Source organism: Sturnus vulgaris, chromosome 23, assembly GCF_052056855.1.
Source record: "Sturnus vulgaris isolate bStuVul1 chromosome 23, bStuVul1.hap1, whole genome shotgun sequence".
Lineage (NCBI taxonomy): Eukaryota > Metazoa > Chordata > Aves > Passeriformes > Sturnidae > Sturnus > Sturnus vulgaris.
The window spans coordinates 3,954,601-3,978,571 of NC_142265.1; the positions used below are offsets into that span (position 1 = coordinate 3,954,601).

The 23,971-nt window shown below is 42.5% G+C and overlaps 1 protein-coding gene and 1 long non-coding RNA gene across 11 annotated transcripts in view; one reads left to right on the top strand and one right to left on the bottom strand.

Moving 5' to 3' along the window:
- Nucleotides 1-22,920, top strand: part of PKNOX2 (PBX/knotted 1 homeobox 2) — a 90,160-nt gene extending 67,240 nt beyond the window's left edge. For all 10 annotated transcript variants that reach the window (XM_088177813.1, XM_088177815.1, XM_088177812.1 and 7 more), the window contains 8 exons: nucleotides 4,654-4,825; nucleotides 8,548-8,736; nucleotides 14,217-14,349; nucleotides 14,453-14,550; nucleotides 17,633-17,752; nucleotides 19,499-19,575; nucleotides 20,019-20,197; nucleotides 21,287-22,920. In XM_088177813.1, the coding sequence (XP_088033939.1) occupies nucleotides 4,654-4,825; nucleotides 8,548-8,736; nucleotides 14,217-14,349; nucleotides 14,453-14,550; nucleotides 17,633-17,752; nucleotides 19,499-19,575; nucleotides 20,019-20,197; nucleotides 21,287-21,534 (1,216 nt within the window). In that variant the 3' untranslated portion in view covers nucleotides 21,535-22,920. The remainder of the gene's footprint in view (nucleotides 1-4,653; nucleotides 4,826-8,547; nucleotides 8,737-14,216; nucleotides 14,350-14,452; nucleotides 14,551-17,632; nucleotides 17,753-19,498; nucleotides 19,576-20,018; nucleotides 20,198-21,286) is intronic.
- Nucleotides 14,991-23,971, bottom strand: part of LOC148221340 (uncharacterized) — a 53,182-nt gene continuing 44,201 nt past the window's right edge. Inside the window, exon 4 of the long non-coding RNA XR_015808183.1 lies at nucleotides 14,991-15,189. This is a non-coding gene — a long non-coding RNA (uncharacterized LOC148221340). The remainder of the gene's footprint in view (nucleotides 15,190-23,971) is intronic.

Sequence of the window (23,971 nt, forward strand, 5' to 3'; positions counted from 1 at the left end):
GGGAAAGGGGGGGGGTTAGTAATGAGCTGCTTTTTAGCAATAATAAGCATTGATTATAAAACGTGGTGATGGAGCTCCTTTGTGGACTTTGTTGTGCAGCATCTCTGCCCTTCAAAATATTCACTCCCCCCCCCCAAAATTAACCTTTTTTGGGGGCAAAGCTCTGGGATTTGGGGCTGAACAAGGAGTGAAGTTAAATATTAACCTGGAATGTGCAGTTCCTGCATCTGGACAGGATGTGGGCAGGGATGGGCAGCTCCTCCAGTGCCTTTTTTTGGTCAATTTAGGCATAATAATATATTATACTTTAATATATGCAGTAGTGTTATTGTATAACTGCTATAAGTAATATTCTAATTATGTAAATAGTATAATTATATAAGTAATACGTAATTATACCAGTGATATGTGATAATTTGCAATATTAGAACACAGAGCAATGATGGCAGAGTAACAATATTCTAATATAATTAGGGTTAAAGTTTAAGGTTTAGGATTAACCTGTCAACCACCAGGACTGTGGGGGCTTGTGAATCAAAACTTGAAGGAGTTAAAGCATTTGTCCTCCAAATATTCAAATATTACAAGGCTGAAATGTGGATGAAAGTATGGAATAAACTCACTTTTTCCCAGGAAAACACAAAGGATTATTTGCTGCAGGTCTCCCAGTGATGGAAATCATTTCCTCAAAGTAAAAGAAACCATTTGAGGACAAAACCATTTTATTTTCTCCCTTCCACGAGGAGTTCTGCAGCATTTGTGGGATAAAGGGAAGGAAATAAACCCCACCCTTGGAGTTTTCACAGCCTCAATTGGAAGGTTAAAGGGATATTCCCCCTAGAAAATTGGGGAAATTTGTTGTCCAGTTCCATGTGTGCACTCATTGCCCAAACCTGGATGCTTATTTTTGGATTCTAGCCAAAATAACCCCACAAATATATTTTATATAAAACAAATACATGCTACTATATGTAATGTATGTAATACATTCTATATTTCCAAGAAATTAACCTTTTTTTGCTGGATATCCCCCTATCCAGTGGCTGTATATGTGATTAGGTATCAAATGCACACGAGGATTTTTTTCTTAGCTCTCTTGGATCCATTTCCTTCCACCCAAAACAACGGATTTCTGTTAATTTTCAATAATTGCAGCAAGGCAGAAGGTATTGGCTGTGAGCATCAGTCGATCAAGCTGCAGGGAAATTGCTGGGAAAATGTGATGGGAAATATAAAAACCGATGGACAAGTCACCCTGCCGGGTTTTATGCCCTAGCAGGGGGTTTATCACCCGTTAAAAAAAAATAGAAAAAAGTAGAAAAAAAAAAAAAAAAAAAATCCTTCCCCAACATTCTTGGCAGGGACTGGTCCAGCAGTGTCACTTTTCAGCTGCAATTTCCTCCCAGCTGAAATGTTTTCTTGACTTTATGCAACAGCGGGGCTGGGACTTCCCAATGGATTTTGGACCAGAAAAGATGATGCTCCTGAAGGGAAATGATGCTTAAAGCACCCGAGCACCACAAATTGGATTTTTCCAAGTGGGAAATGGCTGGATTTCTTTGCATTAAGTTTGGTGGGGAGCTTTTTGTGTGGGTTTGTTTTTTTTTTTTTTCGGTTGGTTGTTTTTTTTTTAATTTTGTTTTGGGTTGTTTGGGGTATTTTTAGGGGAAAAGGGGTGAAAAAAAATTAAATTCTTGTTGTGATGTGCCTGCTGTGCTGCTGGCTCTGCTGAAGGTGGGAAATTAGGCCATTAGAGGAATTCATTCCTCTTTATTAGCCCGTGTCGAATCCTTTTTATTAGTGGCTGCAAACGACCTCTCTCCTGCAGGAAAATGTCAGGGCTGGTTCAGCCCTTTCATTTGGAGGATTCCCCAGCAAAAAAATAAACCCCAAGTAAAGAAAACATTTTTTTTTTTTTTTTTGCAAATCCACAATCAGAAAAAGCAGATTTTTCTACCCCAAAACACTCCTTTGTGCCATAGGGGTGGTTTTCCACCTCCCTAACACTCACAGTGGGGAAAATCCTCCTGATTCCCCTGTGCATCCTGGATATCCATTTATTCCCCCCACTGCAAATTTCCTGGCAAAAGGGGCTCCAGCTCTCAATTTTTAATGCCACAACCTCCACCTGCCCTGCTGTGCTGTCCTTTCCTCTGCGTGGTGTGGCCATGGAAAGGCTGGAAATGGTGGTTAGGGTTGGGTTTTTACCCATGCAAAAATGAAAAAAAAACCCCAACCAAATTCTACAACAATTCAGGATAAAGCTCCTGGCAAACCCCCAAATTCCAGCACTCCTCGAGACTGCACTCAGAGGATGCCCTTGGTGCCTTCCCTGGGGGTCTTGGCCCCTGATTTCCCCTTGTGCTTTTTTTTTTTTAATTATATTATTATGTTTTTAATATTTTTTTGTTTAATGTTCTTGAACTTTTTTGTTTGTTTCGTGTTTATTTTATTATTTTGTTTCATTTAACTTTCTTTTTCTCTATTCACGGATTTGACTGGATTGGATTCCACTTCAGCTGGGTTTTTTTAAATTTAAATTTGATCTTAGATTTTAAATTTTTTATTCCATTTTATTTTCAGCTGAAAAGCAAAACAATTCCTTTCCTCCTCCTACTCCCTGCCAGCCCCAAAACCTTCCTGGGGGCACAGAGCAGCAATCAACACCGAGGAGCACGGGGTGATGCTGGCACTGGCCTAAATCCCCCCTTGGTCAATGCAACCCCTCAAAAAAAAGGGGTTACAGATTTCTCAGGGGCTGGAACCCCCTTCTCCCCTCCCCAGACCCCCATCCTTGGGGTAATTCCACCCCTCTGCTGCGGTGCCACCGCTTCATAAATCCCAATAATTCAACCTTCCGCCTGGAATTTGCCTTTCATATCCCTTGGCTAAGCTCCGGCGGGGCTCCTGAAATTATGAAATGATTTTCCCCCCTCTCCTCTCTCTGCTCCAGCCTCGCTGAATCTTGCATTAAACCAGGATCAGGACAGATTAAACTATAATATGCTGTGGTATTAGCAGCTGCAAATGAAGACTTAGCCAAGGGGTTTAACCCCTTCGCCTGACTCTGGCTCCAGAAGGCTGTGAGGAATTGATTTGTAATCATCTTTTGGGCCATCTTTTGGAGATAAAATGGAGGAGCCATTCCCATTGTGCTGTGGGGGACCATTCCTGCAGGAGCATTTTGCATTTCTGCCTGGAAAGGCTCCATGAAACATTTTTGATTTGCATTTGCACAGCTGGAGAGGCTCATTGAGGCTGGCCCTGAGCCGTGGTCCTCACCCCCTGCTGTCCACGTGCTTTGGTGCTGTTTGTGTACTGGCATCAGCTTCGTGTCATCCTTGGACAGATAGGAATTTCAAGAACTGTAAATCTTTGTTTTCAAGATTATCTAATGGTAAGAGAGAAGTGGGATTTGTCCCATCTTTGTGGACTTGTCAGAGGTGCAAAGAGGCCTCTTGGTGGAGGAGCAGCCCATAACAAGGTTGGTCCATAGGATCTGCAGGCAGGTAGAGGTCCCCATCCATCATCTCCAACCAACAGAGACATTTTGAGGTAAAATATTTCCATCAATGAGCAGGTGCTGATGTCCATCCTTGAAAGGAAAAGCCACTTGGACAGCAGATGGCTCCAGGACATCCTGGCTGTGTCCAACACATCCTTTTTGCCTGTTTAGGAAATGCTGACTTTGGTGCAATGGTGGAAAACACCAAGACATTGGAACAAGTCATTGCCTGATAGAGGAGATAGTGAATTTTACAATTTTAAAGCTTTTTTTGTTGTTGTGCTGAAAGAAGGAGCACTTCCAGTGTGACTTGGGAGTGAGGATTGCACTGCCAGGTTCTTCCAGAATGGGAGGGGATGGATGGATGATGGATGATGGATGATGGATGGATGGATGATGGATGGATGGATGATGGATGATGGATGGATGGATGATGGATGGATGGATGATGGATGATGGATGGATGATGGATGATGGATGGATGATGGATGATGGATGGATGGATGGATGGATGATGGATGATGGATGGATGATGGATGGATGATGGATGGATGATGGATGGATGATGGATGGATGATGGATGGATGATGGATGATGGATGGATGGATGGATGATGGATGGATGATGGATGATGGATGGATGGATGATGGATGATGGATGGATGGATGGATGATGGATGGATGGATGATGGATGGATGATGGATGATGGATGGATGATGGATGATGGATGGATGGATGGATGATGGATGGATGATGGATGGATGATGGATGATGGATGGATGATGGATGATGGATGGATGGATGGATGATGGATGGATGATGGATGATGGATGGATGGATGATGGATGGATGATGGATGATGGATGGATGGATGGATGATGGATGGATGATGGATGATGGATGATGGATGATGGATGGATGATGGATGGATGGATGATGGATGGATGGATGATGGATGGATGGATGATGGATGGATGATGGATGATGGATGGATGATGGATGATGGATGATGGATGGATGATGGATGATGGATGATGGATGGATGGATGATGGATGGATGATGGATGGATGATGGATGATGGATTAATGATGTGGGGCATGGACCTGAACCAGTGGCTATTATGGGTTGTCTCCTTTGTCCTCTGCAGGCACCCCCTGTTCCCACTGCTGACGTTGCTCTTTGAGAAGTGTGAGCAGGCGACGCAGGGCTCTGAGTGCATCACCTCAGCCAGCTTTGATGTGGACATTGAGAACTTTGTCCACCAGCAGGAGCAGGAGCACAAGCCCTTCTTCAGTGACGACCCCGAGCTCGACAACCTGGTATAGGCAGCTGGGGCTTGGCAGATGATTTTTGGGGGGTGTTGAAAAGGTAGGGGGTGAGGAGCAAATGAAGATTTACCACCGTGTCTTTGGGCTCTGTAGTGTTGGTCATCTTGGCAATATTTTTCACAGACCTTGTGAGAGCTTCTCCAGAACCTTTTCTGAGACATTTTCCAGAAGATCCCCTGTAAGAGCAGCCCCTCTGCCCCCTTTTGGCTCATTGTTCCGTGGGGTCAATGAGGTTCCTGAAAACAGCCAAGATCTCTGTCTGGTTTGTGTCCCAGAACTGCAGTCTGTAGGAATTACTGCTCCTCAGTGCAACATGCAGTAGTGTCAGCATTCTCATCTGGCACCATCTGCTTTGAAGTGTCATGGCCAGCTCATGTCCTCAAAGCAGGCAAAATAATTACTTTTTCCATAATGTCATGGATGTCAACAGTTTGGAACAGTTTGGAACAGATTGGAACAGTTTGGACTGGTTTTATGGATTCCCTGCCACATCATCTCAAATTTCCTCAAATTGCTGCTGGAAGGTGCCTCAGAAGACTCTGCTTGGGATTTCTCTTGTTTTGACCTCAGGAAATATCCCCAAATCCTGTTGCTTTGTCCAGAAAGCATCCAGACATGGTCTCCATGGCAAACATGTTGGTTGACAAGTTCGTGGCACCATCCTGATGCTCCACAAGCAAATTTTCAAGGTCTGAAGAGGGAATTCTGCACATTTCTGATGATGCAAAGAGCAAAACACCTTCCCTGAGGGGTTATGTGTCCCCTGGGAGTTATAGCAGAGGGATTTCCATCTCAAAAAAGAAGAAAATCAGGCAATTCACAGGCTCCTTTTTCTAAGTGTTACAGATATCAAGGAGGTGATTTTGAATAATGAAGTATCAAAAAGGGAAGAGCTAGCAAAACTTATCTAGGTGCAAGAACTATTTTTTTTTAAAGTCAAGAGAGGATTTCAAGGTGCAGTAAAATCCCACATGTTTGTGCCCAATTTCAGCTTGTGGAGGAGAGTTTTTAACATCCCTAAACCAAGAGTCTGTGGAATGCCCTCCAAAAAATTTGCAGGCCAGGCAAAGCCCCTTTTGCATATTGCTAAACTCATTCTGCAATAACTTGTAGTCAAGAACAGAAATTGCTCTGGGAAAAGCAATTTAAAAAAACCCAAAAAACCAACTCAGCCAATGTTTTGGATTATTTCAGTTTTTGGACTAAACAAATGTTGAGGTGCACCAACAAACCCCCACTGCATTAAATTGCATAAAAATCGGTGTAATGGTCTAGCAGGAGGAGAGAAATAGAGCCAGAAAGAAAAAAATCTAAAATTTTGGGAAAGGAAAACCTATTTCTGTACATGTCAAGATGAAACATCACCAGCAGATAGTGCAGGAAATATATCTACACTGGCTATTTTCAGGGTTTTTTAATTTTTTTTTTAATTTTGTGGTTTTTAAAAGAAAAAACCCCACAACACACCAGTCATGGTTTTTAGGCATATTCTGAAGCAACTCTTGCTGCCAAGGTGAAATTTGGCCATGGGCAGTTGGATTGATCCCATTAATTCCATGTATACACCTGATACAGTCATAGTCATGTCTTTATATCTGTTGCTGTGTCTGTATCTCTGTTCATGTGGCTTTGCCATAGTTCTAATACAGAGCTGGATATTTTCTATCCAATGCCCAGAACTCCAAACAAGGAGCAGCTCAGTGTGGGTAACCTGCATGCAGATAGAGGAGATGGCTGATGTGGTGCTGGACAAGCACATTCCTGTTGGTGGGAGGCACTGAAGGGAATTTTGGGTTAAAATTTTGGGTTAAAAACTCTCGCAGTGCTCAAAACTTAACAGTTCAACCTGTTCTTGAGCTGACTTACATTGTCCTTTTTTTTTGTTATTGTTATTTTTTGGGTGGTGGGAGGCACTAGTTGAAGGAATTTTGGAATAAAAAGTCTTGCAGTGCTCAAAACTCAACAGTTCAACCTGTTCTTGAGCTGACACTTTTCCCCTATTTACACTGTCCTTTTTTTCCTTATTGTTATTTTTTGGAGGCACTAGTTGAAGGGAATTGTGGGCTTAAAAGTCTTGCAGTGCTCAAAACTCAACCTGTTCCTGAGCTGACACTTTTCCCCTATTTACATTGTCCTTTTTTTTTTGTTATTGTTATTTTTTGGGTGGTGGGAAGCACTAGTTGAAGGGATTTTGGATTAAAAAGTCTTGCAGTGCTCAAAACTCAACAGTTCAACCTATTCTTGAGCTGACTTACATTGTCCTTTTTTTGTTGTTGTTGTTATTTTTTGGGTGGTGGGAAGCACTAGTTGAAGGAATTTTGGATTAAAAAGTCTTGCAGTGCTCAAAACTCAACAGTTCAACCTGTTCTTGAGCTGAGACTTTCCCCCTATTTGCACTGCCCTTTTTTTGTTGTTGTTATTTTTTGGGTGCTGTTTTTCCATTTATTTTTTTTTTTTACCTCCACCCGTTTGCCAGGAATTGGCGATGGCACAGCGGGGCTGAAAAGGCCAGTGGCATTAGCTATCATTAGAATAAGAGTCATGTATTCCTCTCTGCCAAGATGCACATAATTAGAAATTAGAAAAAGGTCAGATCTCGCCATTATCAACTCAATCAGCTGCCGAGTGCCACACAGTCAATTAATTCAGCATCTGTATTTTTTACAACCCCGCGCACGTACGCCATCGGACTGTAACTCTTTATCCCGACAGATATACGAGGCAGCAGAGCAGGGACATAAAATGAGACCCTAAGCAAATGAGCTGAGATAATTGAGAGATTTATTTTTTTACATATATGTGTCAGGTCTTCTTGCCTTTGCCCTTGAATGTTGACTTTCATGGCCGCTGAGCCCAATGTGGGCACGGCGCCTCCACCTTGGGCTTTGCCTGCGTCAACCGTGGAGGAGGGAAAATAAAAAAAAAAAACAGAAAAAAAGAAGAAGAAGAAACCTAAATTAAAGATTTTTTTTTCCAGCCACAACCCATCATCCCTGTTGTTCACCAACCAAAAATTCACTTTCTCTATCGTGGAGCTGCCACTGGAGGTTGGCCCTGGATTTTTCAGGATGTTTCCCAACCATGGCAACTTGCAGTTTGTAAAGATGACCACTAAAATTTGCAAGTTAAAAACACTCTTTGAAATGCAAAGACGCTTTGTTACATAAAACCGGATTTATTGCCCCGGAGTGAATAGCTGAAATTTTATATATTATGCAAGATTTCAAACAGCGGCTGTAAAACTTAAGGTTTCAGCTCGGTGAGAGGAATGTTTTATGTGTAAATTTTTGAAGGTTTATGGGGTACGTTTTAATGAGGCCCAGGCTTTGCACCAGCAACAGCTCACGGCTGAGTTGCAGCCCCGTAATCTTGTTAGAAGAAGTGGCCTCCAGAGAATAACCAAACACTTTGCAACAACGAGGGGTTTGGCCTTGTGCATTTTTTTTTTTTTTTTTTTTTTTTTTTGGGACATGGGGAGCAATTCCCAGCAAGGCAAAGGTGAATTTGGCAGATTTTTTTTTTTACCTCTTGGATCTCAGGGTTATATGATTGATGGGCAAGGAAAAGGAATGCAGAGGGATGGGTTTGGGGCGAGAATATTCATTTCTTGTGTGTGTCGAGAAAGGAAATGAATTTCATTCTGCTGTAGGGGATCAGTTCTGGGGCAGATTTTGGGGCAGAACGTTTATTTTTGCCTTTGTGCCCCTGTGCAGATGGTGAAGGCGATCCAGGTGCTGCGTATCCACCTCCTGGAGCTGGAGAAGGTCAATGAGTTGTGCAAGGACTTCTGCAACCGTTACATCACCTGCCTCAAAACCAAGATGCACAGTGACAACCTACTCAGGAATGACCTGGGGGGGCCCTACTCCCCCAACCCCTCCTCCATCAGCCTCCACCCCCAGGTAACACCTTAAAATTCCTCTCTAATAACCATTGTTGCACTTTGGCCAACAGGGAGTTGGGCCAGCAAGGTTTCAGACTTGCTCTGCAGGAGTTGTGGCCTCCTGAAAAGTCATTGGAGTCCATCCCCAGGAATTGAAAAAAATCCTGTACCTTACTCAGAGAGTGCAATAAATGATGTTGTGGTGACTTTTTTTTTCTTTATTTTAATTGTTTTATGTCCTTTTTTCCATGGGTTGCAACCCCAGCGTTTGTGGCTCTGCAAGAGGGAGAGTGAAGGACTCCTAAACTCTAATGTTGCAGCAATTAAATGTGAGGGCAGGGGAACCATGCACATGTATGGGAATATAAACAAGGAAGTTGCATTTTTTAATGAAAAAAGGCTATTTATTAGCAGGGAGGATAGAAACATCAGGATTTTCTTCACTGCTTCTCTCTCACTTTTTGTTTCAAGGCAGCTCAAAGGAGTTTTGGGTCTCAGGTAACCCTTTCTGCCTTCACTGCTCCTTTTTGTGTCTCAGCAGATCTTGCAGTTCTCCCCCAGCATGACCAGCATTCCCTTGGCTTCTCCTTTTGCATAATTTGGATTTTGGCTGGGAGAAGAAGACATTTGGTGCCTCAAGCATAAGTGAAAGAGCACAAGGAAGGGCCTGAGAACTGCAGAAATATCAACTGAAGCAGCCAAACCAAATTGAGCCTTGGTGGCTTTTGGGACAAAATAAGGGGCTGGAACCCAATATTCAGAAAAGAAGTTGCCCATGGGTTGGGGTTTTCAGGTGCATCTGCAGTGCAGGGAGTAAATCTTGGTTGGTTGTAACCCAAAAAACTCAATGCTATATTGTGTTCCCCTAGGGCATTTCTCCCTCTCACACACTTGGTTTTTGGGGTAACAAAATGGAATTTAGGGTTGCACAATCCCTAGTGAACCCAAAATAATCCAGGCAGCTCCTGGGGCTCTCCCTATAAGGGAGGCAGGTGAGGGGCCCTTCTTAGGGCCTTTGGGGCATTTTTCAGGTGGTGGAAAGGAAAAAAAATCATTTTTAAAAGCTCAGATTCAGGTGCCGCTGCAGAGTTTGAAGCTCCCAACATGATGAAGGAAAATCCCCCAGAAAAGTTCCATTTCTTATTTGGGTTCCCTGAAAGCACCAAACCACTTAATCATTGATCTAAGAAAGCCCATCCTCACTGTATATTCGAATAATCTCTAGAAATAGACTTATTATCCCTTTGCTGCTTTATGGAAGCATTCCTTATGATCAAAATTAGCAAGACACTTGCATAAAAGAGAACAATAATTGCTCAACGAGCATCTCGTTTGTAATTTATTAGTTTCTATTATTGTGCATTGCCATGGCAACAGCTCACATCCCGGGTGATGAGAGAGATGTTAGATATGAGCCGACAAAGCTCCTGGTCCCAGCAAATGGAGATGCACGTTTTTTATCAGTAATTTTCATGAAAATAATAAGTGAGGGAGTTAATGAGATGGAAAGCCGTCCTGTGGCTATTGTGAATTTTTTTTTTTTCCCTCCTTCCTTCCTTTTTTTTTTTTTTTTTTTTTTTTTTTAAAGTGTTGATCTAATTAGAATGCATCGGTCAGGAAAAGTAATGAGGATTTAGTGTCTCACAAAGAGGTGGGGATCATATCAGAAAATTAGCACAAGTCTTTGGAAAATAATCAGGCCCATGGAGAGGTACCAAGAGCTTCTCATTCCTGGAAACCCAGAGCTGCTGACATTTCCCTTCTGGGCCAGGCTTGAAAGTTGAGGAATTCAAGTGAGGATTTGGAGGCAGTTGTGAAATAAATGGGAACACACCCAGGGAAGACCCAACTGGAGGAGAAATGTTGGCTCAGCCACTGAGGGATTTTCATGGAGCTGAAATATTCATAGTGATGGACCATGGGAGAGCCACCATCTCATCTGGTTGTGGGATAAGGATGACAGACTGGTGATAAAATAATGACAAATATTTTCTGTATCCAACTATGCCATGTCAAGTGCTTGAGTACTTCAGCTCATTGAGTATACCTGAGTCTGCATGGAAAAAAAGGGTGGAAATACTCTGTATCCATCAGTTGGGCTTTAGAGGCTAAGGATGTTCCAGAGAGCTGGAAAATCATGGGATTGGTGTTTTAAAAATGGCAAGTGGGATGAGTTCTCTGATTATCCTGTTGGTTTCACTCTGAGGGGAGGTGCAAGAGCAAATGGGCTTTAATTTAGGATTTCAAAAAAATCGAAATGATGAAATGTAATTAGTGTCAAAGGAGGAAGTTTCTCAGCAAATAGGTTTTCTTAGGGCTGGGAAGGAGCATCAGTCATTTTGTGAGGAGATGCACCAAGTTTGTCATGAAAGTGAAATAGCTCAGGTTTTGGCTAAGATTTTTACCACAGGACATATTTTAAAAAATATGGACACACAATAACAAGGATATTAACCCAAACTGGGAAAACAATGTCTGGATGTGTCAAAAAATCATCACAGGACAATCTTTTGGATTTCTCTGGTGTATCCAAAAAGGATGGTCCTTCCTCTGCTGTTATTTCTGCTTTCTAAGATGGAAAATGCCAGAATTTTGGGAGGTGTAAAATGCCTGAGAAGATGGGAAGATGGGAGAACACTCAGCCAAGGTGTTTTGACTGTTCTGTTGCCAGGCCCAGAGATGATTCCTGGTGTTGCCAAGTTTGGGTGACAAATTTGAGCTTTTCCCACGTGATGAATCTTCCCTGAACTTTCATTACCTTACCAAGATTTTTGTCCCCTCTTTTCTCCATTGCTTCCTCATTTTGTGCTTTGCTTTCTCTTGTGATTGAGTCATTGGCTCTTTGTCCTGCAAGTCCACCAAGCAATTCCTCTTCTATTTTTGTTGGTTTCATTCCTCTACCTCAACTCCACACTGGGCTCTTTTTAACCCCCTCCCTTTATTTAATGAGTATTTTTTTAGCTTTTTCTGATGGCAGAGGGGAGGTCCTTCTTTGATGAAAGGGGGAAGAAACCAAATTAAATCAATGCTTCACTTCAACTTTGCTTTGCATCAAAGGGAGCTCTATATAGATCTTAATTTATCCAAGTTTGCCCTGTGATCAACCCTGCATTTCTCTTTATTTAAAGCCAACTTTTTTCTCATCTCCACCCACCCATCCATTCATGAAGGAGCCTTTTGAATTATCTTCCATGGCTTTGAGTTTAGCCAGCTCTTTCTTGGCAAGCCTGTGGGTTTCTTTTTCTCTCCAATTAATCCAAATCTCCCCCAGTACAGGTAATTTCCAGAGTTAGGATGACACAGACATTTTGACACATGTGCCACCCAAAAATGAATGTCTGTGGCATAAGGGCAAGGACAGCAGCTCAAGTAGGACTGGATTTCAGCATTTCTTACAATTTGGCATTTGGCTATTTTCCTTTTTTTAAGAAAAGGTTTTTTTGTGTCATGTCCCAGGTTTTTTTTCTTCACTGAAGTGACTTTTAATTCAGAGAAATCAGGTTTTAATTCAGAGAAATCAGGTTTTAATTCAGAGAAATCATGTTTTGCTGTTGATCAGTACTGAGATGTGGGTCTGCAGAGACACCTAGTGATGCTTTTTTTTTTCCCACTCAGATTTCAAAATTGCCCAAAGCATTTCAGCTTGAGGGTGGTGCAGCACCAGCACAGGGTGCCCAGAGCAGCTGTGGCTGCCCCTGGATCCCTGGCAGTGTCCGAGGTCATCCTGGACAGGGTTTGGAGCACCCTGGGACAGGGGAAGGTGTCCCTGTCCCTGGCAGGGCTGGAGCAAGATGAGATTTAAGGTCCCTTCTAACCCAAACCATTCTGGGATTCTATGAATTTCATTCAGTCTCATAATATAAAATATATCAAATATTTTCCACTGCAGCAAAACTGCCAAGTCTAGCAGAATTTGGCTGACATTTGCAATCTGAGGCAAGTGGTATGCAAAATATATTTTTTAAAATCTTCTTGGAGATATCTCTCTATATTTATTTGAAGGTGGAGCCTCCACCTCCATTGGGTCACTTTGGTTTCTCAGCTCTGTTGCAGGACTGTTAATTCCTTTGATGGCTCTTTTTAATAATTTAATATTCTGCCTTTCTGGACACTAGGGAGATGTTACTTTGGGAGAGTTTTCCTCTACACCACAAAAACAAAGGCAATGTTTTTCATCACAAAATACTGTTGAAAATATCTTTGACCATTGTTTCTAGAAACAGCAGTTTCATGTTCCTATTTTCTGATATTCCAGATTGATCCTTCCCAATGCACTTCCAAAAATGGTGTTCTAGATGCCCTTTTTTAGGAAAAATGATGGAAAAACAAAGCAGGGGAGGAAAGCTCGAGGTCTTCAAGCTGCTCAAACTTTTGGTTGCACCTGGGCATATCTGGCTGCTTTTTAGTGTTCTCATATTTGTTTTTTTATTAATATTTCCACAGTGTTTATCAGTTGGATCCTTTGCCAGGGCCAAATCTGAGAGATTAATTTTGCTCTCTATATCCTGAGAAATACTCATTTCTCAAACTGAAAACTACATCCCCCAGAAGACTGGAGGTGGGGAGGGAATGCTAAAAAAAAAAAAAAAAAGTGAAAGTATTTTACAGTCATATTTGCATTTTTAAAATTAATTCAGCTATGGAAAGGAATGTCTGAGAAGCAAATGAAAAATTCACAGCAACTGCAGAAAAATTTTCCAGATAAGAAAAATAACAAAAGTAACTTGTGGCAGAGGCATTGGGTCCAAAATGAGAATTTTATCAATATTACCAAAATTATTTACAAAATCTTGCCCAAGTGGAAGCTTGGGGTCCAATGCCCTGTATTCCCTCTGTAGCCTCAATTGTGGCATTCCTCCCTTCCCAAAATGTCACATGAACTACTCAAATAGTCATTAAAATATTAAAATAAATAATCAAATAATCATCCAATTTGGGGTCTTTTATTTTCTGCTCTAGAGATGGGCCTTAAAGTGAAATTACAGCTTTTGGCTCAAAAAATTGCCCATTTTTGCAAGAAATGAGCTTAAAGCTAAGGAATGATATAAAAGGGGTTTTATTATTATTGTTAATTTTTTTTACTATTTTTCACTTAATTTTTTTACTAAAAGGGAAACCATGGTGCTCACCCTGAATTTTAGCAAAGGCTACATCATCCAATCCCAGCCAAAGCACCAAAAAATGTTTAGAAAGAAAAAGATAAAAGAAATTCCTTTTGGTCCCTCATGATTTCTTTTTTTTCCCCCCTTTCATTTTTTTTAGGGAAAAGAGTGACTGCACAAAGAAAACAAGTTTGGGGAAGATGCTAAATGGAGGCTTTGAAGAGCATAAATCCTTATTTTTAAATGATTTTTTTTTTTTTTTTTAGTTGCAACAAACTGAAAAATCACATTTTTGCTGTTGAACCGCCGGAATAAAAAAAAAAAATCGTAGAGGGAGGGATAAAAAACCAACAAGACGACTTTTCATGCTAAAATTTGACCTTTTGTTTTTGTGCAGGAGATGCTGCAGAGCTCTCCAGCAGCGCTGCCCCCGGCATCCAACCCCCCTCCGGGCATCGTGGTGCCCGCGGCCACGCTGCCACCCGGAAACCTGGCCATGGGCACTGGCAGCAGCTCACCTGCTGTGCCAGGTAGGCACCACTGCGGGGGAGGTGGTGGGTAGTGAGAGTTTGGGGGGTTTTTGTTACCCCCACGTGTGGTTTTTTGGTTTTGGTTTTTTTTTTTCTCCCATAGGTGGAGCCTTGTACCAGCCTGTGACCATGGTGACGTCGCAGGGCCAGGTGCTCGCCCAAGCCATCACCCCTGGTGCCCTGCAGATCCCCAATGCCCAGGTAAGGCCTTCCCACTTCCAATTACAGCCAAAAATGTCACTGCAGTGTAGCAGTGGTGGGAGTTTTGCACTGCTTAATTAGTGGCTTGGTTTAGTTTTTTTTTTTTTTTTATTTAGAGCTAGGATTAACAAAAGCTTGATGGAAATGGTTTTTGTCATGTTTGGGCTTGGTTGTTGTACTGGTTTGAAAGCAAAACCAGTGAGAAGCTGCAAGTTAGAAATACAATTTAATGGGGGAAAAAAGAGAAAAAATAAAATACATGCAATAGTAGAAAAGAAAAACTCTGCCAGAGTGAGAATCCAAGGTGCCCCCGTCAGTCAGTCAGGGTTGGTGCAGTCCCATCCCATGGTGGCTGCATCCTCCTGCAGTGACAGATGTGGTTCTGCTGGAGCAGGGCTCCTGCACAAGGTGCAGTTTTCCTCCAAAGCTCCAGGGATGATGTGCAAGGCTCTGGTTTTCCTCTGGGATCCAGTGGGAAAAGGCTGCTCTGCTGTTCCAAATCTCCCCTTTGATCTGGGTAGGAAATGCTCGGCTCCTGCCCTGGCTGGAGCATCTCCCAATGGGATGATGGAATTTGATCAGCCCTGCCCTGGGACTGCATGGCCATGAACAGGAGAGATCTCCTGGAGGGAGGATGGGCTGTGGGCAAGATAAAGAACACTGCAACAGCTGGGTGAACAGATGGGGATACAATACAAACTTTGGGGCACATCTTTACATTGTAACCCAGGACAGTTGTTTGTTAAATTTTATCAGAAAGTGCAGAGTGTTTGACAGCACTTCCAGCTAGAAGCGAGGAAAATGGAGCAAGATTTATCTGCTACAAGGTTTCTTAAAGCTAAATAGCTTGATAGAGAATTAACATTTATATTATTTATACTTTTAACTCAATAATTTTTATGACTCTTCATGTGACACTGACTGACTAACTAGAAACTGCTACCTGAAACTTATGAAGAAGATGAAAATTGAAAGAGAGAATGCCTCAAATCTTTTCTATTGTTCCATAGTTATTACTATACTATAAAAACTTCAAATTTAAAACCTATCACTATGTGAAAATGCACTTTTTTATTTCACTACACACCCGTGATTTTAACTTTATTACTCAAATTTGGGAGCCTTCTCCAAGGCCTCAGGTCCAAAGCAGTGTTCTCCAGGGGGTCAGTGCCTGACAGCACAGAAAGCTCAAAAACCCCAGCACTGCAGCAGGCACAATCCCCCCATTTCTCCATAAATCCAATCCTTGGAGTGTCTTAAATTTTTAATTAGCAAGAAATGTTGATTAAACCCATCTGCCAGGTGCCTTTGGGGTACCTAACAAATTCCAGCAGTGACCTCAGAAGTTATAACAATGCTTATATTATTGTTATAAAATGTTACAACATATAATAATAATAATTATTATGTATAATAGATAATATATAGTATATCTAATATATATTACAAAATATAATAATAATATTATTTCTTGCAATGTATAACATGCAACAATATGTGTTATTTGTAATGTGTGATAGAACATTCTATTTTATTCTGTGTGCTTTGTTATATATTGTGTATTGAACATACTCTATATTAATTATTATATCTAGAATAGGATAGGATAGGACAGATATTATAGATCTGGGATATATTATATATTATATTATATTATATTATATTATATTATATTATATTATATTATATTATATTATATTATATTATATTATATTATATTATATTATATTATATTATATTATATTATATATTATGCTCTATTATAGGTCTGGGATCACTGCCATTGTCTGTCCAGCACAGCAATCTCGAGGGAAAGGCTCATTTTTAGGTCTTCCTTTCTGAATTCAGGGATATTTTCCAGCCATTTGCTCTGGTTTTATTCCCTTTTTTTCCCCCTGACATTGCAATGAGTTATGCAATGATCCCTGCATTCTTGCAGTGACACAATGATTTGGAGCAGAGCTGGATTTATTAGCACAACTTGTCCAGGAGCTCTTCCCAACCCCTATTCCCCAGGAATCTGGGAAAAAAAATCCCCAAAAAACATAAATTTCTGTAACACTGCTTCCTGGGGGCAGAGCAGCAGAAACTCACCCCCATTATTTCTGAAATGCCCCATTTTAATTGCAGGAACCTCTTCTAAAACAAACAGAATTTTGGAAAGGGGTGACACCTCCCTGTGCAATGCTGAGAAATTCTCTCTCTCTATAATATCTCTCCAATGCAGGTTTAAATCTTGCAGTAAAACCCTCTGTGGTGGGGAAAACATGTGCACAGGGAATATTGGGGCAGGGAGAGAGCCTGGACAAGCACCTCTGGATGCTCTTCCTGTGCCACTGGCATGATTTATTCAGCTGGAGCCCAGGGGAATCACAGGGACCTGCTGGCCTGATGTTTAATTCATCCAGGAGAAGTGTTTTGATGAAGACTTGGGGGAAAAAAAAAATAAAAAAATCCCTTTTTAACTCAAGTGCTTAGATTTCAGTTTGGTTCCTGAATCCTCATTAAAACTTCTCTTGCAGCAAGATGCTTCTTTTTAATTTCTGGGGGGCAGAAAGCAAATTGTGGCTCAATGGGCATCTCCCTCCTTGTGGTGGAAATTAGCTGGGTGAGGAACATGGGTTTGCAAGGGGTTGGTGAGTGGCAGGGCTTCTTTTAACTTTCAGTTGAGAAAATCATCTTTTTTTATCAGGTTTGGGTTTTTTTTTTTACATTATTTTTTCAGATAAAAGTGTTTTCCTCCTAAAGCACACATTGAAATTTATCATGGCATCATTACCACACTCCCCAACAGTGCTATTAACCCTTGTAAAGCACTGACAAAAAAACCCAAACAAGCAAACAAATAAAAACACAAAAAAACACAAACCAAACCAAAAAAGAGATAAAAGATGCAGATCCTGGGAGAAAATCTGCATTTATGCAGATTGGGTGGAGCAGGAAATGGATTTTGGATGCTCCTGTAAGTGCCAGGTGTTTTTTCACTCATCCCACTCCCATTTTAGGTTGGTTTTGCTCCTTTTTTTGGGTTGCCCATCACCATTTCCAACCAATTCTCTCCCCATTCCTTTTCTCCTGACAGGTAAACCTGGATCTCACCTCCCTCCTCGATGGTGAGGACAAGAAATCCAAGAACAAACGGGGGGTCCTGCCCAAACACGCCACCAACATCATGCGCTCATGGCTCTTCCAGCATCTCATGGTGAGCACCACAGCCACCAAAACACCCTGCAAGATGGGGACAAAAAAAAAAAAAAAAAAAAAGGACAAAAAAACCCCCCAGAAATTCTCAAATCCAGCTGGTGGTCTGCCTGGATTTGTGTTTGGTGGTTTGTATTTTGGGTGTATTTGGGAATTTTTGTCACTGCAGTTGGGAAGAAATGTTTCCTTAAGGCAAGATGAAGCACACAAATGCAGAAGGAGGGACTCTCATGACTTTTTGAAGATGGATAATTGAGCATTTTTTTTGCAGTTAACAGCTCCAAAATATCATTTTCTGGCAAGCTGGAATGTGAGAGCTGCTCACAGGTGGGGTTGTAGCACATCAGCCATCAGTCACAACTCAGAATTGCAAAATCACCTCGTTTTGGGGGGCAGGAGATGGAAGGGAGAGGGAGCTTAGATGCAAACTGGATATTTTTGTGCATGAGGAGTTCTCTCTCATCAGCAGGGCTGGGAGAAGGGCAAAAAGCCAAAAATCCCACATTTTTTTCCCTGCATAATTCAGCCAAGAAATCACTTGGAAACTGATTGCAAAGACTGGCTCTGCAGGAAGTCAGAGTGGTGGGAGATCCCCAAGGCATCAGTAACACAGAAGGTAAAAGCTCCAAGGAGCAACTTGTGGAAAAATCAGCCAGGACATGAAGAAGCAGCAGCTTGGGAACCTCCCAACCTTTTTTTTTTTTTTTTTTTTTTTTTTTAATGGAAAATTCTGGATTTATTGGAATGAGGACACAATGTTGCTGTGTCATGCATCTCCCATTTTTCTGAAGGCCACGACTGCAGATTTGAAGGCACAAGACCAGAAACTGCAAAACAATTCTCTGCCAGGTGCCAGGAGAACCCTATAGTTCAAAATTTCCAAAACTGAATTGAAAAACCAAAATGAATTCTTCTGCTGGATGGTTGGACCTTTGATCTCAGCCTGGTCCTTGTGGTCAGAAGAAATTTGGGTTTTCCCCATGAGATTTCTCCATCTGGTGTCAGAGGTGATGTGGTTTTTAACCAAAAAAAAAAGCTCATCATTTTACTGGAAATTTTGGAGCAGCAGCAGGAAGAAAGAAAGAAAGTTGGAAATAATACACCAAAAATGGAATATTTCTGCAAAAAAAATTGCCACTTTTAACCACTGAGGCCCCAGTGGGAAGTGAGTCCCCAGTGTGTGTTGACTTTGGGTGGTGTTGCCAAGGAAATCACACAGATCTGAGGGCTACCAGCTGAAAAACAAGTCATGGTAATTTTCATGGCTTGGGGCTCCAAAACGTGGCATGTGGATAATAAAAATTTGATAATTATATAGATATATTTAAAAAAAATAAATATAAATTTGATAATTTGATAATAATTTCATTTCTGAGGTTGGAAAAGAGCATTTTAGCACAGTTGGAAGGAGGCTGCTGAAGCTTGGAGTGCTGGAGGTTCCCAGTGCTGACGTTTCAGGGATTTGAAGCACAAATCCCACGTTTACCAACAACCATCACTGGAAAATTGCTGGAATTAAAAAAGCCACCAAAGACATTTTCCTTCAAGGAAAACATTTGATGGAAAACTTTAGAAAACCCCTAAAGGTACCCAGGGAAATCCTGATGCTCTTGGATGCCACCATGCAACAAAAGCAAGAAGCCACCAAATTTAGGGTGGGGAAAAAAAAAAAAATTATTTTTCACCCAGGGATGACATCTTACATGCAGGGATGTAATCTTGCTATCCCATCTCTCTTTTTTTCCAGCACCCCTACCCCACAGAGGATGAGAAGAGGCAAATTGCTGCCCAAACCAACCTGACCCTCTTGCAAGTCAACAACTGGTGAGCAGATACTGGTGGCCCACGCAGTCATTTTGCTGACTTTAGCACATTTCTCACCCTGATTTGATGCTTTTTTGGGGGGTAACTTGGGTGGGTTTTGGGGTGTCCTGCACAGGGCCAGGAGCTGGACTCAGTTGAGTCCTTCTAACTCAGCATCTTGTGAGATTTTGTGACTCTGGGGTTTCTGGGAGGTGAGCTGGGTTGTGTTTAGTGCTTTGCAAGGTCTCAGTGCCCTCTCCTGGCAAATCCAACGTGCAGCATTCTCCCGGCTCAGCACGGGGGATTCATGCAGAGCCATAACGTGCCACAGGCAAATAAAAACCAGCCCAGCTTTTTGAACCATGAAGCTGCTTTCCTAAAGTATCATCATTATTACAATATTGCAACTCATTGATTTGCTACAACTCCTACTTATCCCAGCGTTCCCTCTTTTCCTCGGGAAGGTTCATAAACGCCCGGCGGCGCATCCTGCAGCCAATGCTCGACGCCAGCAACCCGGACCCAGCCCCCAAAGCCAAGAAAATCAAATCCCAGCACCGGCCCACGCAGAGGTTCTGGCCCAACTCCATCGCTGCCGGCGTCCTGCAGCAGCAGGGTGGCAATTCAGGGACAAATCCTGACGGTAAGGACCAGCCCCAGTGAACCCTGCCCTTCCAGGGATAAATCCTGATGGTTAGGACCAGCCCCTGCCCTTCCAGGGACAAATCCTGATGGTTAGGACCAGCCCCTGCCCTTCCAGGGACAAATCCTGATGGTTAGGACCAGCCCCTGCCCTTCCAGGGACAAATCCTGATGGTTAGGACCAGCCCCTGCCCTTCCAGGGATAAATCCTGATGTTTAGGACCAGCCCCAGAATTCCCTGTTCTTCCAGGGATAAATCCTGATGGTAAGAACCAGTCCCAGTGAACCCTGCTCTTCCAGAGACAAATCCTGATGTTTAGGACAAGCCCCAGTGGCCTCTGCTCTTCCAGGGACAAATCCTCATGTTTAGGACCAGCCCCATTGGCCTCTGCCCTTCCAGAGACAAATCCTGATGTTTAGGACAAGCCCCAGGGGCTTCTGCTTTCCAGGAAGGAGTGGCCACGCGTTAATTACAGCCTTAATTGGTAATTTCTAGCCATCTTTATGTGGGGGAACACTCGAGGTGGTCCATGCAAGAATGTCCTTCCAGTTGGGCAGCACAGATGATGGTCACTCACTATGGGACACTTGGGGTGTCTCCTGAGGAGCTGGGGAAGGCAGGGAGGGGACACATGGAAAGATGGAGGTGAGAAGACAGATGGAGACAAAATGGGAAGAGAGAAGATGCAGAGAAAGTAGATGATGAAAATGAAGGGTAGAGAAGATGGTGATGAAGAGAGATCATGAACAAGGAACAGATGAGGAAGATGAAGAGAAGGTGAAGAGGGCAGAAATGAACGAACACCAGGCCAGGTGAAGAGGAGGAAAGGTAGGACTTGAGAGAAGATGAAGAGAAGATCTGCCCAACCAATTTGGGCATCTACTTGCTCAGAACTAAGGTTCCCTGTTCTTTAATGATGCATTAGCTAAAAAAAGTAAGGATTGAACCTTGAGGAGTGACTGGGGTAGGTGGGACACCCTATGGGTGAAGCTCTCCAAGCTTTTCACTGCAGTTTTTCTTGGTTTATGCATTTCTTTTGTGCTTTCTGGATTAGCTGGGGAGTTCTTATTTGTGTCCTTTTAATTGCAGGCTCGCTCAGCATGGACAACCTCCAACCCCTCTCCTCAGCCACTGCCACCATGGCCATGCAGCAGGCGATGCTGGCAGCCCATGACGACTCCCTGGATGGCACTGAGGAAGAGGAGGAGGATGAGGAGGACGAGGACGAGATGGAGGAGGAGGAGGAAGAGGAGGAAGAGCTGGAGGAAGAGCCTGGTGGCCTCCCAGCAGCACCTGGCGCTGACCTTGGTTTGGACCACAGTGACTCACTGGAATAGCTCCTCCTGCACCCTCCCAAATCATTGACAGCACCAGATACAAAACTTCCCCCCGAAATGCAAAAAAAAACCACAAAGGCAAGAAGAAGGAATTAGTGAGAGAAAAGCAAAGTGGCAGCGCTGGCAGAGGCCCTGGCTGCCCACAGGAGCACGGGGACCACCATGGCAGCGCACGGAAGTGAAGGACACACGTTTACAAGGCACATATTGTGGCCAGATTAATCTTTTATTTCAGGTTTTCTTTTTCTTTTTTTCCCTTCATTTCTTTTGGGGTAAGCAACAAAAGCATTTTTAGGGGAAGGTGTTTTCCCCACGTGACGCTCGGGCAGTGGCAGGTGACCATCCCTTGGATTTCTTGGTGCAAAGAAAAGTCAAAGCAACCCCAGGACTTGATGCTTTTTGGATTTTTTTTTTTTTTTTCCCCCCCCCAGAAAGGTCATTCACAGGCATAAATACTGGAATGGAGGGGGAAGAAAAATGATCAGCGAGTGGAAATTCTGCTTTATCCGAGGAGGGTTCGGTGCTCGACTCGTGGGATTTCCAAACCTCCCAACTTTGGCCCCGATGCTGTGGCTGTTTGGTGACTCTGGACACAACTTTCTGGAAAAAGGAGGAAATTCCTCCAAATCCTTTTAATTTATGTGCTAAAACCTCTGCTGAATCTGGAAAAAATCCAACTCACCCTGTTCTCATCCTTAAGGGCTGAGGCTGGACGCAGAGTTGGGGCAAAGGCTGCCCAAAGTAAAACTTTTCCAAGGCATTTTGGCACAGAGTTTGTTAAAAATGGGGAAATAATTGGTCTAAAAAAATGCAAGATTTCACCCAAAATTGAATGGCAATCACCAAGACTCGTCTGGGTGGAAGGAAACTCAGTATTGTTGCTTAAAAGATGATTTCTCCCTGGTATTGTCCCTCCACATGGGGAAATGGTGGAGCTTTAGCCCCGTGGAGGAGGGCAGCTGCCAAAACCCTGTATTTTGGGGTTTTTTTTTTTATTTTAAATGCTAGCAAAAGGGTGTATTCGCCTTAAAATGTGGCATGGGAGGAAATGCAAAAGCAAACCAGGGCAAAAATAAAGGAATTGTCTTCTGCAGGTTCCTGCTCTAAATGTGAGATTCTAGGAGAAAGATCATTTTCTTGGTGGCTTTTTGCCCATATTGTCCTTTTTTTTTTTTTTTTTTTTTTCCTGGCTCTTGAAGAGTTGACAAAAGAACCTGAACAAGAGCTGGGATAAAAACCACAAGTGATGCAATGGGCAGAAATGCCTATTTTTGGATACTGATCTGGCGTGAATGTAATCTGTAATTTCATAAAGGATTCATTGTAATTTAGTATTAATTCCTGGCCATTTATTATAAAGTGCTACAAGATGAGGGGTTGCACCTATATTTTCTTGGCAGCTTCTTCCTTTGAGTGGAGAAGACCCAAAATGCAGGAATAACCCCCCCAAAATGGGCAAAACTCCCCTCATAAAACTCATTTTACCCCCAGAATGGGTGGATGGACCCAAACTGGTAATTGAGTGACGTGGAGAAAATTAGATTTATATTTCCAAAACTGAAAATGCAAAAATGTAACCAAAAATGAAAATTTTTTCCCCCTCAAACAAGCTCCAATGGGATTTTGCCCACTAATGAATGACAGACCCCCCAAACCAGTGATGCACACCCCAAAATGAGCTGTGTTCTCCAAAAATGAGTGATTCTCTAAAAATGAGTGATTCTCCAAAAATGAGTGAATCTCCCCCCAGAAGCTCCCCCAAAGTGTTCCAGACAACCCCAAAATGAGTGATGGTTTCCAAAAAGGAGGGATGCTCTTCAGAATCAAATGATGACCCAAAAGGGGCTGATCTCTCCCAGAAATGAGTGCTTCTCCCCAGAGTGGAGAGTTGTATTCTCCAAAAATTCTCCCCCAAAATGAGTAACATGCCCCCCAAAGGATGTTGTCCCAAACTGGTTCTTCTGGAAATGAGTGACTCTTCTCAAAATAAGTGATTTCCCCCAAAATGACTGAATTTGCCCCAAAATGGACAACACTCCAAATTAGGAGGTGAGCAACAACCCCCAAATTAGGCACTCTTCCCCAAAATGAGTGACAAACCCCAAAACAGAGCAGTCCTTCCCCAAACAGAAGCAATGGGAGCCTCCCTGTCCCTTAATGAACTATTCCTTAATAATGGGTTGATTTTCTGGGTGATGTTTGCACAATTTTTAGCAGAAAATTGGGCTGCAGAAAAGTGAAAAAATGGGAAAAATCCCGGAGAATGGAATTTAATCTGGATTTTGCTCCTTTAATGGTGGAAGCTGCAGCTGCCTCTGAGCACCCAGCAGCTCCTTAGCCAGAAGTTTGTGGTTTTGTACATCCTAGAATATTTGTGAACTCTGCAGCTAAACGTGTGTTGAGGTTTTTTGCTGAAAAACATCATTTTCCTACCAAA